This window comes from Rhea pennata, chromosome 24 (genome assembly GCF_028389875.1).
Source record: "Rhea pennata isolate bPtePen1 chromosome 24, bPtePen1.pri, whole genome shotgun sequence".
Classification (NCBI taxonomy): Eukaryota; Metazoa; Chordata; class Aves; order Rheiformes; family Rheidae; genus Rhea; species Rhea pennata.
Genome location: NC_084686.1, coordinates 3,479,628 through 3,495,012, shown reverse-complemented (window position 1 = coordinate 3,495,012; position 15,385 = coordinate 3,479,628). Strand labels below are relative to the sequence as shown.

Below are 15,385 nucleotides of genomic sequence, written 5' to 3'. Positions count from 1 at the left end.
GACAGAGGGAATAAGGCAGTGATAAGCTCAACTGGCTCCTGGCAGCACAGCAGACAAGGACTATGCTCCTCTCCTTGGTTCACCTGGCAGCTGCTTTGCATAGCACTGGCATCAGATCTGGTGCGAGTTTGCCTGGGGAGGTTTCTCTGGGGATGGGAGCAGCAGAGCAGTTCCGGATGGATTTCCCCCTACCCCCTGTTATTCCCCCTGCCTGGAATGCTTTGTTTACTATTAAAACCGAATACAGACACTCTATCAGAATGACACGTTTCCCACTGAAAGCTGCCGAGCCAGTCCAGCACTTGAGGATAAAAGCAGCATAATGGGAGAAAATAAAATCAAGATTGCAGCACACCTTTATCTTAGCAAAACAAACACATGCAGTAACATGCAGGTGTCACCTACGGGGAGTGACAGGCACCCATGGATTCCCGCCTGATAACAGAAACAGGGCCACAGCCAGAACGCTCACTTTATTCCTCTTTCCACCGAACTACATACTTAATTCAACTCACAGTTTGATCTTGGCTGCGAGGAAGGACAGGGATTTAGAAAGTGATTTTAGTCTTCAACAGGTGTTGGGAAATTCCCACAGGGAATCAGTTTTTTACAGTATGCATTTGGGAGGGAAATTCAGAACAACTGAACGATGATGGAGGAAGAATGCCAGGCAGACACTAGGCAGGGGATTCAGCTGCCTGGGCTTAAGAGTCTGACTTTTAAGTGTCTAATTCTAAGCCAGTTGCTCTAGGCTCCCTGTACAGCCAAGGAAAGGAAGCAGGCGCTTCCAGAGGGCAACTCAGCTCACCCCCAGAATAGACAGCAGGGACATGAATCACCTCCTGGAAATACCAATTTGCATCATTGACTTTACAAAGTACCTGGGATGAGTAGATCAGGCTTCAGCATCAAAGTATTGTGTGTCTAAAATTAAGATTAATCTCACCTATCCCAAAGTATTTTAGCACTTCTGCTGATAAAGCACAATGCTGTTAGAGATTGACAAGGCAGGATAGCCGCAGAATTCCTTCCAGCGTGCCTTTGCTAGAAGCTGAGAAATTCATTCATTACCATTAACTGATACAAGAATCAACTCTCTCACCTCAAACAATACGGAAAGTTGAAAGATCACCCAAGAGTGGGTAAAGAAAAAAAGTGGCAGTAATTCATCATAACTACAGAAAATACTTGACACTCAGGCTGTAAATGACACAAAATGCTAACTTGTACTGAAAAGGATGTGGTTCTACTAAGCAGAAAATATATTCAACGTCAAATGAATTCCTCAGTATTTCAATTCACTTTGGAGACCCAAGTGAATATCAAGTCATGAATATCACTATGCTGTTCCTAACACTTAGAGCAGCAACTTTTGCAGAACTTGTAGGCAAAGCCCTGGGTGGTACAAACTCTCCTTCCATGAACCCCACTTAAACTGCCTGATTTCATTGCAGTAGCTAACCCTAATTCCCTCCGCTTGCATCCAGCTGCGCTGGAGAGCAGAAGCTGGAGCAGAGCAGACACTGGTGCCTTCCCTACGTGCCATGCTGTGATGCTCACTGCTGCCAAGGCTTACTTCAAGAAGTGTTTTTTGAAGGAAGCAGTGGAAAGAGTAAAGCAGACAGGGAGCTTTCAAGGCACTCAACTAGGGCTGCAATTTTCATGCCAAACGTTAACACTGAAAGCACAGACAAAACCAAGCATCTCCACAGGAAAGCTGTGGCCACCTAGCAAGGAAAGTGAATCTGTCCTGACTCAGTTAGATGGCTACAAAGACTTCAGAGGAAACTTTCACTGAAGGCTCAAAATGTTTCATTTGGGTGGCTACCCCTTCGTTACAAATATACCTTTCCTTCATCAGCAAGGCCTCAAAGAAATCACATCTTCTAGTTCCACGACAGCTCTGAACGTGATATACCCTTCATGTAGGGTGGGGACTGAGGGGAGAAAACAGGACAGGGAGTGTGGGAGACTCGGGCAACTTTCAGAAGGAAACCTGAAGGCACCAGTTGTTCCCACAGAAAACATTTCACCTGCAGGTGTTGGGAGAGGGCAAGTCTCTTCCCTTAGACCAGAGGCAAGAGGCAGATCAGACCAGCTCTTCCTTTGCCCTTCTAATTCAAGTCAAACCAGCCTTTTGTGCCTCTTTCCCCTCCCTATCCTTTTTCATCCTCTTCCATAATAGGATGTTTAAGAAAAAAAAAATAAAGTAACTCAACCTCAAACCCTAATCACCTTCATTTGAATTTCAAATATCCCCCTCTTGGCCTCCCCCACACCCCAACTGACTTGGAGCTGGGAATATGGAAATTTCTCCCGCTTGCCTTAAATGTGGCTATGCTATGAAAATCATCAGCCTTATGCAAATCATGAGCAGGCCCAATTGCCATAGCAACCAGCTGTTTCCAGCCTGACTGCTGCTGCTTTTATTTATTTGGGACTTGTCCTGGGGTTGTTCATGGCTGGAGGGGAAAAAGACAAGAGAAATCCTGGAGGCTTTGAGGGAAATTTCACGAGGGAGAGCTAGCCTCGGAGAGCAAAGGCGTAGCCAAGGCCGAGGCTCAGCACGGCGCTGGGGCACATCAAGTTTCCTCAAAAGACTTTGGCCTGACAGTCTGCTTCCAGCCAGATCTGAAGAGGCAGCAACAAAAGGCAGGAGAGAAAAGCTCACTGCTTGCACCTTGCTTAGTTCACCTGCCGAATCTGCCAAGGAGGGCCCATCTGCACTAAGCAGCATAACCCAAGTGCCTACCGCCTCCCTTCACACAAGCCATCGCGCTGCTCAGGATAACGCAGTGCAGGCGCCTTTGCTTTGGCCTGAGCTACAAGCTGATGCAGAGGTGAAAGGCCCCATACTCTATTCAAGCCCGAGCCAAAGAGTTTAAAAGAAACCCTAACCAGAAAGCTTAAAAACCTACAACCGGAATATGCTAAACAACAGAGCCCCCAGACCCCTGCGGATAGCAGACCCCCACTCTGCTGAGCGCTGCACCCATCTCCAGGGAGAGCAGCACCCACCCTAAACTGCTCACACTCTGACAAGGAGCTAGGAGAGGAGACGAGGACTTCCACTTTGCAGCTGAGGAACAAAAACTGACTGATTAAGTATGTCCAGGTAGCGTGCAGCAGGGAGACGCACGGAGACAAGGGCTCTGCCACCCTGGTATGGGCTTGATGCCACCCGCACTGGCACTGCAGACAGCAGTGGGGGTACCGGAGGGGTCTAGTGCTTGGGTGGGAGATTCTGGTGGCCAGTTCCAGAGCTGCTCTTGCTTTCTTGCCTTCACTGCCAGGGGACCGTGGGTGTCTTTCCACGGCTGTGGATGAAGATGCTCGTCTCTTGCTGACGCCTTGGCACAGTCATAAGCTGGGTGAAGGTGAGGATTCAGGCAGTGACACTCAAGGGAAAGGAAGGACACTCTGCGAGGCCCCGGCAGCAGACGCATCAGAGCTCCTTACCACCGTGACGAGTGCTGCCGGTTGAGTGGAACAGGTCTTTCTTAGCTTCAGAGAGATGTCTGCTCTCTTGCTTCCTCAGGCAGCAGAGGAGCTTTCCAAGCCATGAGGGTTAGATAACCATAATCAAATCACCACCAGAGCCCAGCCGCCGCGTCCTGGGGCGGGTGGGAGCTGCTCGCGCGGCGGGGACAGCTCCACGGGGCTCCCCTGCGCTGCACTTGCCCGTGTCCCCGCCGCGGCACCCTGCACGTGCCCCCCGGGCTGCCGTCCGGTTCCCCGCCGTGCCGGGCGGCGAGGGAAGGTGCTCCGAGCGCTCGCGGCTATTCAGTTACCCGTGGTTGCGTTTGAAGAGCTTCCCTATCGCCCTTTCGTCGGAGCTTTGGCTTCCCCCCCCGTAGCCTCAGCAGATGAAATCAAAGGGAAGTAGCTTTGCTTGGTGTAACCTGTTTGATCAGGCAGATAAACGGGGAACAAGTGTCTGACACAGACAGACAGACAGAGGCAAGTCCCACCTCAGCGTTTTGTTGCATCAGATACCGACGGCTCAGAGAAACCACAAGAAGGGGGAGATCGCTGCCTCTCGGCGGCAAGACCAGGGGCGACACTCGGCAGTGCCAAGCCCCCACAGTTCCCATAAAAAAAAAAAAAAGAAAAAAAAAAAAACAACCCAGAACTTGCTGGCGTGGCTTTCATCAGTTCAAAAAAGATGAAAAGAGCTCACAGCCAAGCACCGAGCCCTCGTGCTCACCCTTACCCCCCATGGAGGCAGGGGCCTGCCGACCAGCACCGCGCGGCCACCGAACGGGCCAGGGGACTGGGCTCGCGCGCCGGCAGCGAGGCGCCGGCGGAGCCGAGGGTGGCACGGCCCGGCCGGCCCCTGCTCGGTCCTCTGCCCCCTCTCTCGCCTGCTCTGGGAAGAGGGGCAGAGCTAAGGGGGGCACAAGGTACACGGGACTGGGGAGGGGGTGGCTGCTTAGAAAGACATTTTTTTTTTTTTTGATGTTTAAATAATAGCTTTTTCCAAAATGGGAAAATTTCACTGCAGCTAGGAGACATGGGGGGAAAATAAATCAAATATTTTTGCTGGAGAAAATGTTACCAAAAGTTTTAAAATATTTTCTATGAAATTGACGTGGATGAGAAATAAAAACAAGCCTAGCTTTCCAAATCTCCTATGAAAGATGAAAAATATTAACAATTTCGAAAGAAAAATCAAGAAGAATAGAGCAGTGAAAAGAGTGGAAAAGGAAAAGAAGAGAAAAAAGAAAGTGGGGGAAAAGAAAGCATGGGAGAAAGAAAAAAGCGAGGGAAAAAAGAGGTGGAAAAAGAGGCAGAAAAAAAGAGGTGGATAAAAAGAGGTGGAAAAAGGAAAATGATTATTTTAAACACTTACAAAGTGCCCCGATTTACCTTTTTTGCCTGTAAGCCTAGAACTGGCAGAGAAATGAAAGGCTGAGATTATGGTTCTTCTAATGACACTTCCCATCAGATCTTTAGGCATCAGTTTTAGATCAAGGGCTTGGTCTATGAAAGCATCTTGGCATCTAACTTTACCAAGACTTTTTTTTTTTTTTTTTTTTTTAATTCTGTTCTTGGAGCCAGTCTGCATCGTTTGGTGATCAAAAGCCTTTGTAAATCCACACCTAAAACTTTTTCCGTTCTTTGTAAGCTATAATATAGGTACTTTGGTAACTGTCCTGTCCTCTTGAGGGGACCAGAGTCCTGGGGAACTGTTTGGATTGGATCAGTTCATTAGGGAAATGGGTCTTCAGTTAATGAGTCATTAGAAAACAAAATTTCCTGCATAAATCTGGTAAATAAAATGCCTAACTATTTGGCACTGCAGTAAATACTCCTCTGACAATGTATATCAGGGAAAATAAAAACTTTCAGGGAAGTTCAGGACGAAGTGCTTTGTTGTTTATAAACAGAACAGGCAGAAAGAGAGCAAAAATAAAAATACAAAGATTTGTCAAGGTTTTAGGTAAACATTCAGGCAGACCCTCAGCGGGCTTGGCTGGTTGTGGCTGTCCGTTGGGCCGATCTTGACAAATGTCGCCACTTCCCAGGTATTTACCTGCTCCGAAACACCATGTGTACGGCTGCTCTGAGCAGCCTCTGCTTTTGGAGTCCTGCAGGGGAGCCAGGACTGCTGCCTTGAGGAGAGCTTTTGAGCTGGTGCTAGAGAGGACGCACAAGTCCCACAGGCAGCTGCTCGCTCACAGCTATGTCTCTTGCCACAGCTACCTCTAATGTGGCGATTTCTGAGGGTCCTGAACAGATCGACCTGTTCTGGGAACTGTGTTAGATATAGAGCGCTTTAAACAGGTTCCTTGTATCGGGCTGCAGGGAAGCGTCACTCCTGTAGCTGAAGGAGATTTACTTGTTCTGCTTTCCCTGCTTGATTTGAAGGCTGACATAACAGAGCTAATCCATTTGCAAATATTTTTCCGGTTTTAAAACAAACTGACTTCACTTCTCTGCATTCTTTTCTCAGTTTCCACTAGAAAGAGGTGCCACAGCTAACACTACTGGCTATCTAAGAAGCGTGTATTGAAAAGCATGTCTTATCCGATCAGCCGTGATGCCAGCTTGTCATCCGTTTAACACTACTCACTGCAATATTAGCAGTGAGAGTAGCCCACTACATTTAGCAAAAACAAAACAAAAAAAATCCCAACTCAATTAATAGGCCAGTCTTTCCAAATCTTGAATCAGCTACGCTATCCATCAGCTCTGTGTGCTAAGACCCATGACACATTTCAGGAGAATCTGACTCCTCTTTAAGGCCCTGTAGCAATTACCAGGATTTGTAAAAGAGCTCAGGAATTTGGGGACACGTTTGTTGTTAGGCAGCTTTGAGGCACTTATCTCAGAAACTACCTCGGGATCAACTGAAAGCCAGGAGCAGAAGTCTGACCTTACCAGAGTCAGTAGGAGTTCATGGCCATGAATAGAACCGGATTTTATCTCTGCTTTAGATTATGTCAGAGAACCCAACCTAATAACTGAGAGCACAGAAGGTTTCTAGTCCTCAATGTATGATGTAAATAAAGGGGTAGTTTGAGTCCCATTAAAACATACCCAGGGTTGCCTGGCTTTACTGAGAGCTCATTTTGTCTAGTTCCTTTCAGTTGACACAAGCAAAGGAGAAATGGTAGAATCATTACATTTAAGGCTTCAATCTGCTTTTACAAATCCTCCTCTCCTCCCACCACCCGAGTTAAGGGTTCTTCATTACTCAAAGAGCAAAGATTTTTTGACAGTTTCTCTAAGAGATTTAGGTTTGAAAAGTTTTTATTTCTAAGCCTGTAGATGAGTCTCACATCTTCAGGCAATATGCATTTGTTAACAAAATAACTAATGAATGCTAAAAATGTTTATTTTTCTTACTGCAGTTTATTTGCCTAAAAATGAACCTGACCCTGACTTTTTGTGGCGTTACATCCTTGAGGTCCTGCACTACAAGCAGCAGCAGTCAGAAGTAACAATGAAAACTGCTGTGCGTGGTGTGGATGACACTCCGCGGCACTGCCGGCCTTGGTGGCTAAACTGGCAGGGATCGACACTCATGCCAGTGCTGAACCCTCAGAGGAACACCCTGTTCTTCAGCTTTTCAGATTCAAGGAAAACCAGGGCTTCTAATCGCAGCACAGCCAGAGTCTGAACGGCTGTCAGGTAGCTGTAGCGGAGATGAGAAACCCAATCAAATTTTAAGATGAAGAGTGATAAATTTTTGCTGGAACTACCTAGTTGTGTTTGATTATTCCAGAAGTCCCTCCCAATTCCATATTTCTACATGTATGCAGCAAAAAAGGCTTAGTCTCTGCGAGTTTTGGCTAAGGAAACATTGCTGACATGAACCCTGCATACAATGAAGTTTGTGTTAAACCGAACAGACCAAGAATACTTCAATGGCATTATTCTTTTGGCAAGACATGAGCCTATTTCCATGCTGAAACCACCAAGGACATTACTAAGACATGAACTGATTCATTCACTGCTGTTACAGAGGGATCTTGCACACTGATTAAGATACGAATGCAAAGCTAGCTCAGAGCACATTCTTGATGAACTCCCAAGCTGGGTGGAAGAGCGCAGGGTAGCAGCAGCAGGAGACCAGCAGAGCACAGACAGGAACTTTCAGCACCCAAGTCCCCCCCCTTCTCTGTCCCCTCTCTTGTCATGGCTTCCCTGGTTGTCCCCATGTCCTGGCTCTCCTTACCTGGCTCCACCTGGTCGGGTTCGTGTCGACTGTCTGTGGAGTCTGCCGCATCACTGCTCATCTTGATCTCTGGAAAAGGAGGCACAACTGATTTTAATAACAGGTCGCAGTCCCAGGCAACAGGCACATGTGGCTTCCACTAAATAGCACAAATGAACGTGCAATTATAATAAACCATCAGACTTTCAAATTTCTGATTCCTCAACATAGTCACTAGAATATTCATCAGCTCTGAGGGTGCACTTTCCTCCTGTTGCTCTTCGCATCCCCCTCACTCCTTTTCCCACTGCCTCAATTTGCTGTTGTGTTCCTCACCTTTTGCATCATTCATTTCTCATGCAGAGTCCAAGGGGAATGAGCACTGGGAGCCCTCCTAGACTCCCTGACTTCTCCTCAGGGCTTTCAGCAGGCTTACCCAACCAGCTAGCTGGTGTGGCTCCCAGTTTTAGGCTTAATCAGGACACTGTCCCCCACTGCTACACCTTCAGGAGCTGGGAAGCCCTCCCAGCTTTCCTGGTCTCCCATGTCCTTTCCTATGGCTTAGTGGTGGCTCAGCCAGGACAATGAGTTGGGTGTGGTAGAAGCGCACACCATAAAGGCTGTCCTCAGAGAGGCAGGGGCAGAATGAGATGTCCTCAGGGGAGGAAGCAAGGTCTCATCCGTCTTCCCTCAGTCCCTTTCAAACTCAGCTGTTTCTTCCAATACGCCCGATCCCTATTTGCAGACTATTTACCCTGCTCTCTCCCTCAAGTCTGTGCTCCCACCCCTTTCCAATCGTGAAGAAGCTAGAGCACTGTCTCCAGCCCAGGAACAAGCAGTGCACCCTGCCACCAAGTGCCAGCATATCTTCTTCCAACCTTATCAATGCCAAAAAACGTCATTTACCCTTGAAGTGATGGCTGCCACCACACCCGGGGCCATGCTCACCTTCAGGGACAGCTGCAAGAAAAGGGTGGGAATAGTCAACTTTACACAGATTGCTCCTCTCCTTCATAAAAGAGGCAAAGTACACACTCAGATAAAGAAAGAAGAATATTCAAATTTAGATGGACACCCCTTCACCCTTTTCTCCCCTTTGCGTGGGGACCTTTAACTCTTTCCAGTCTATTTGTAGAAAAAAAATTAATAGTATATTTTTTTTTATATAAAGAACCAACTGACTGATTTGCATGTGCTTCCTGCAGCCAATCGCTGCCACAGAAGTCATCCGGTTTGCATTGATAATAACAACAGTGTAGAAGCTGCGCGAGTGTTTGCTGTGGTTTTACTGGGGCAGAAAAAGCAGGTGGAAGCCTTCTTAAAGGCATCATGCAAACCTTTTCCTCTTTCCAACATGCACTTCGTATTATTTCCACGCACCAAAAAGGGAGAGAAATCTGTAGGTTATTACAGCTAATTCCCTCTGTTGCTCATACTAAAGCAGGCAGACCGTGTTTTTTTCTTATTGAAACTTCCAGTGTGCAAATGAAAATTCCCCTATTCTTTGGTCTGAACTGAATAACTTTGATGAGTTTGAAGATTGAAACTTTTTCCCCAGCAGATGAGTCAAAAAAGAAATTTTATACCAAAGAAGGAGTGCAGAAACATTCATACTTTAGAAACTTTCTTTCTTTAAATTATATAAAGAAGGGAGGAAAAAAGGAGAAAGAAAACAGTTTCTTTTGAAGTAATCCCTCTCCAATTAAGAAACGAGCATTTAATGGGGCTTCTAAGCACTTCTACTATAGTAAAGAGTTGTTATCATCAGCTATAAACATCTAATTATCTTGTAATACTGCCAAAGGACCCTAACCTAGGCAGTCTACAAAGCACAAAGCTTTGCTTGTTGCCAAAAAGAATCTCAAAAAAAGCCAGGTTCTCATAAAACACAAAAGTCTTGAGCGCTACAGAAGTTTGGTGTTTGCTTTAGTCAGAAAGCCTGCAAGATTAAAAGAATTTTATATAGATTTCATTGTGGGCACACGAATCAATGAATGAATGTATACGTTATTAAAAAAGCACATCATGAATAGTTTTTAACCAAATTCCCCAAACCAGCGAGTGTCTTACAGGCACCAAGCAAGACACGGAGTGGTCCAACCAGCGGCTGCTGGAAAAGGGAAGAGAGCAAAAGCAAGCAGCAAGGCGCTTTCTCCCTGGCGGACGGCTCGCGCCGGGGACGGGTAGGAGCAGCCCACGCTCCCGTGGTGGTCCGGAGCCCGGGTCCAGCCTGCGGAGCGGCCGGGGAGAGGTGCTACGGGCAAGCGGGCTCCGGGGGGCCCTGCCAGCCTGCACGGAGGGCTCCGTCCCTCGCTGGCCGCTTCGGGAGGGAAGCGACCTCCTTTCACACCATCAGAGCCAGGGCTTGACCATGGCCCGTCAACCTTGGCAGCAGAAGCAGGCCATCAGCCCCTCTGCTCGTTATAACCTGAGCAGGGAGGAGAGGGGCAACCACAGCTGCAGCTTGATTGCACATCATATGCTACCCGTGGGCTCCTAAATTCCTTGCTCCTGGAGCCAGGAGCTAATGAAAACCACCGAGATTCTCTCATACACATAAAGTGAGATAACATAGCACAGGGGAAGAGCTTCATCTTCAGAAATCCCCTCCCACTAAACATACACAAGTTATTATAGCTTAAATAGCCTGTATTTTCAAAAAAATAGGAGGAAAATGAAATCCCTTTTGATCAAACCCTATTGGGCTGACCAGCTTCTGAACACTTACAGATAGCAAACTGCAGCAGTCATCCTTGAGAGTCCCTGAGAACAAGGAACAGATGCATGAGGGTATACGAGGGTGATGTGATATAAAGCCAACCAAGATAAAGCAAACACCTTTTTTTTTTTTTTTTTTTTTTTTTTTGGCACTGAAGGTCCTCCTCTAAAAATCAGGGAGAGTGATAAAGCACAGCTGGGTCTGAACCCCTGCATCCAACAACTTCCCCAGCCAAAACAGGCTGCGAGACTTCAAGTCCACCTGAATGCAGGCTCCTACCACACAGCTTTGCAAGGCAGCCAACATACAGAGAATAAACAGGCTAATAAAAAAAACCTCTTTGGGAAAAATAATGCAACTTAGGTCTGCCTAACACCCAACCACAGACATATTAGGAGCTGCCACTGTGGCCTAGTTCATATTAAATATGTGCCGCCGTAGCTGGAATAAAGATAGTCTGGTTTCTTCACCCAGACCAAAGAAACTATACCAGTGCAGACACTTCTCTGGGGATATATCTGCATCTGTATTTTGCTGAAATGAATGGTGTCAGCAAATAAAGCTTTCCCAAGCCCTTATTCCTACTAGTTGTTCTGACATGGGCACTGAGGTAAACCAGCCTGCTGACTTCAAAAAGAAAAACCAGTGGCGGTAGCGGGGAGAAATCAGGTTTGCTGAGAGCACGACACGGACCCTGCTGAATTTTGCTGCGTTCTCCGTGCCTGAGCCCTCCGAGGGCTGCAGGAAGCTGGAACGTCCTGGGTGCCTGGGGAGGAGGCGGTGGTAGATGCCGGGAAAGCAGTGCTGCTGGAGGCGCTCTTGCCGGGGAGGAGCGCTGCAGAGCCCGAAGCGGCCGCCTTGGCTCGGCGCGGCCGGCGGAGGAACGGCCGTGCCGTCGCAAGCCCCCCGGAGCGCCCACCGCCCGGGGAGCCCACGGCCGAGCTGCCCACGGCCAAGCGTTACTCCGGCCTCAGCAATGGAAAACAGCCCTGGATTGGGCTCCCCGCCTGCCAAAAAGACCGATTAAAGTTTGAGCTTTTCTGGCACGTGGCAGGGTGGGGTGGCTGGGGGGAAGCCAGCGCGGTGTGCGCCCAGCTCGGTGCTGCTCCTGGGCAGAGCCGCTCCGGGCGCGCTGCCCCTGCCTTTGACAGAGAGCCCGGTATCGATCTGGGGAATCTGCTCATGAAGAAAGAGTCACCCACAAGCCAAGCAGATGGGCGGATAGGAGCCTGCGGGGGACGCGTCCCTCAGAGGCACCGCACACAAGCACGCCCATCGCAGGTGCTCAGACTAGTCGGGCTCACACGCCGAGCCAGCCCCAGACGAGTCTCGCACCTCCCCGGCGCCCCGCGCGGACGGCTGCCCGCCGGCCGTGGATGGAGCAGGGCAGAGGCTGCAACACGGCCACGAAGCTCAGGGTTTGGCCATCTCAGCAGGCCCGGTGCAGGCTGCCACTGCCTTCAGTGGCACTGTTGCAAATTCTGCTTGCCCCGGAGGCGAGCCAGTCTGCATGGGCACAGCAAGGAGCAGAAAGCACCGGGCCTGTGCCCCCGGGTCTCCCCACACAGCAGGACCACAAAACCCCTGAAGTTCATTCAGATACACAAAGGGAATAACTCTGGGGCCGATCAATGGATGTGTCCTTCCCCTTGCCCTGCATGGCCAGGGGACAGCACGCATCACCTCCATGCACGGGTCCCTACCCGGCTACCAGGACCCAGATGCACCATGTGGCAGTGCAGGATCTGGTCTTCACTGCAGCTGTCACTGTGGTCGTCCCCCTGCATCACCCTCAGCCCACAGCATGGTCCCTCCCCTCCAGCGCAGGGCCCAAGCACAGGGCAGAAGCTAAATCCCCGCTGTCAGGGCCAGCCTGAGCTCAGCATGGCTCCAAGAGGTTTGGCAGCAACTGCTCTGGTTCCCCAGCTCTTCGTGGAGGGGAAGTATGCTTGGAGAAGATGTAGGACCATCTGAGCTGTGTGTCTGTGTCCCACCTGCTGGAAAGCATCCCTCTCTTCCTGAGTATCCGTGTCCATTCATTCCCCACGCAACCCGTCCTCCTACAGCCCTCTCCTCATTCATTCCTCCCTCCTTCTCCCCCTTTGTCGATAACTTTTTCCTCTTGTCGCACGCCCCGTCTCTCCCTCGCACGCCCTCCACCCTTCCTGCATCCCTCCATGCGCTCATCCCCTCGCCATCCTCCCAGCTCTAGCCTAGTGACCAGCCCCACAGCTTAGGCACCACCTGCGATTTTCCAGGTACCCAGGAGACGTTCATTCCCTGCTCCCCAGCCCACGTTAGGGCTGGCAGTGTGCATCGTGCTCCCGCAGCGTGAGCGGGGCTCTGCGGGCCCCGAACGCCGTTGGGGCTGCGTCCATCCCCAAGTGGGAGCGCGGGCTCCGAACTCGGCACTGGCCACCGCAGCCGACTCCGTGGGAAAGGGAAAGGAGGGGAAACGTTCACGGGACTCGGAGCAACCCCTTTCCCTGCCCGAGCCCCCGAGCTCAGCCACGCGAGGGGCCCCGAGCCCGACCCTCCCTCCGGTGCCCTTTACCTGTGTGCACTGACTCCAGGTTCACCATCCTGCTGGCGGGGGGGAATCCGCGGTGCGCCCAGCCTCCTGCCGTCAGCCCCAGGTTGCCAGGGGCTGCCAGTTTGCCCTCCCTCCTCGGCCACCGGCTGCCGCTCGAACCGGGCGTGGGTCCGCTCCCCACGGGACCTAGAGCTCCATTGCCTGTTGCCGCGCGGGGCCAGGCGAGCATGCGGCGCCGCACCACGCCTCGCCCCACCTCCGGCTCCCGCGGGTGCCCTGACACCCAGCAGCCTGGCGCCCGGCCCATGCAAAAGCGCCCATTTGCATATTAGTAACTCGGGAATGGATGAGTCCCTGCAGCGCTACCAGGGCGTGCGGTGGGGTGGGAAGGCGGGAGGGAGGAAGGCAGGCGGCTCGCCCGCCCTCGCCGCCCCGGCTGCACGGATGCGCCCCGCGGCACCTGCCTCCCAGGCCGCGGGCGGGGGGCTCCGAGGGCAGTGCCGGAGCTCGGCCACCCCGGGTAAGACAGGGCAAGAGCAGCACCCAGGCAGGAGAGCGGCCGGAGGGGAAGGCTCCCGAGCTGCGGTCCCACCAAACCAGCTTTTGCCTTGTTCCTGGCCGCTTTGCTCACCTCTGGGCTCTGCGCAGATCGAGCCCGTGAGAGCGGCCTGTGCTGATCAGACTTTGAATCCCACACGTCTAAGTCAAACAGTGAATGATCCTAGAGGAGCCCATCAGTTCAAGCAAGGAAGGCGAGAGCAGAAGGGTAACACAGCTTCGCTAAAGACAGAGCTAGGGCCAAGACACGGGATGACAGTTCCTGACTTGTGCTCTGCACAGTGAGTCACCCAAGAAGGAGAAGGAGAGGGCAGACAGCCTCTTCTTCCTTCTCCACATTGTTTAAAGCTACAGCATTTAACTGACTTCCAAGGAAGCCATGGGGAAAAACAAAACCAAACTCATGTAGGCTTCTGCTGCAGGCAGCTGCCAGAGGCAAGGTCCACCACCAACTCTGTGGTGTGGCAGGGACCAAGCCAACCCGACGGCCCTGGGCACTGTGTTTGCTCCCCATCCCTCCCGTGCACTACCCTGATGACCACTCGCTGCAGCTCAAGGTAGCAGGAAGCCTGCGTGAAACTCCCCAGCTCTGGCGCTGCTCAATCCTATCCTGAAAGCGTTAACACGCTCCATTGGTAGCTGCCAGGTACAAGCTATCACACATTCATCTCTCCCTGGCTAATTCACGTTCCAGGGCTCTCGGCTTTCCCACATGCTGCTCTCCCTCCCTGGAAAGACAGGTTTCTCTGAAGAGATGGGTGGGCGGGCAGGCAGGCTCTCCAGGCCTAACCTCCAACCCAGTCTGATGTTACGGCCTTGAAGTGCGTTCCCTTGGCTTCCACGGTCAGAAAGGAAATCCTCTGAGAGGGAGACGCTGGGAAGAAAGGATAGAAATGCTAAGAGAAAGTCTGCCAAGAAACAGGAGGAGGAAGGTGGAGGGGGAGATGGAAGGGGGGAAGCAGAGAGGAGGGGAAGTTCCTGAGAGCGCCTGGGGTCACACGGACGTTTGCAGGATGGGGAATGGAAGGGAGATTTCTAGGGCTGTGTTTAGAGCTTCTCCAGGAAGCAGAAATGTGACATGGGGTGGTTTGCACAGGCATCTTGTTTCGAGCTGCTAGAGGGGCTGGACTCCTGCCACTGGTGCTGTGGCAGAGCCCAGCCAGGCAGGCCTGAACCGTGGGGCACACCGGGGCAGCTGCTGGGCGGTTTCAGCGTGATCCCCTACATCTGCGGTTTTCCCATGTTGAGCGATGGTGAGGTCAGGTGTCCTCACTGCATCAGACATGGATTTAGTAGCGGCTCCCAGCCAGCCCGAAGGACCTCTGGGGCACAGGAGAGAGCGAAAAGCCCTAGAAAGGCTGGGGGGCTACGAGAGCCTCCCGTCGCCCCAGTCGGGGCACTTTTGCACATGCTGGCTGGCAGTTTCACTTGATCTGCTCCTTCAGCTCCCTGATGCTCCTCCCTTGCTGTGGAGACATGTCCAAGCACCAGGGGTCCAAGCTTGTGCTGGACAGGGATCTCCTGGACATCCTCTGGCCGGGATGCTGGCCTGGCAGATAGGCAGGGATGCGCTGCCCTCTCCTGGCCCTGCGGGTGCCTCCAAAAAGCAACTGGGAATCCTCCAGTATGCCCAGTCCTACTCTGAAGCTGGATTGATCTGCTTTTTCTGACTATTATTTTGTGGTCAATGGAGGAGGGAAAAAAGAGAAAAGAAAAAAAGAAAGGTTCAACAGTTTGTTCCCAAAGAGCTGTGGGAGTAAAGCCCTTCGTGGGGGTATCCTTGGCTTCAGCACTCTTTCACACAAGCAGGTGAGACTACATCTCCTAATCCACCTGAAACACCACTGCTACCATCAGAGAGAAAATATAGGGGAGGTACCAGAGCATCAGCAGTCGTTTCTGCTGTTGAAAT

At 51.1% G+C, this 15,385-nt stretch overlaps 1 protein-coding gene across 1 annotated transcript in view; it reads right to left on the bottom strand.

Moving 5' to 3' along the window:
- POU2F3 (POU class 2 homeobox 3) overlaps positions 1-13,222 on the bottom strand; it is a 43,574-nt gene extending 30,352 nt beyond the window's left edge. The window contains exons 1-3 of the mRNA XM_062594639.1: positions 12,937-13,222; positions 8,570-8,623; positions 7,685-7,753 (exon numbers count right to left, since the gene is read on the bottom strand). Of these exons, the coding sequence (XP_062450623.1) occupies positions 7,685-7,753; positions 8,570-8,623; positions 12,937-13,222 (409 nt within the window). The remainder of the gene's footprint in view (positions 1-7,684; positions 7,754-8,569; positions 8,624-12,936) is intronic.
- Positions 13,223-15,385: the final 2,163 nt, after the last annotated feature.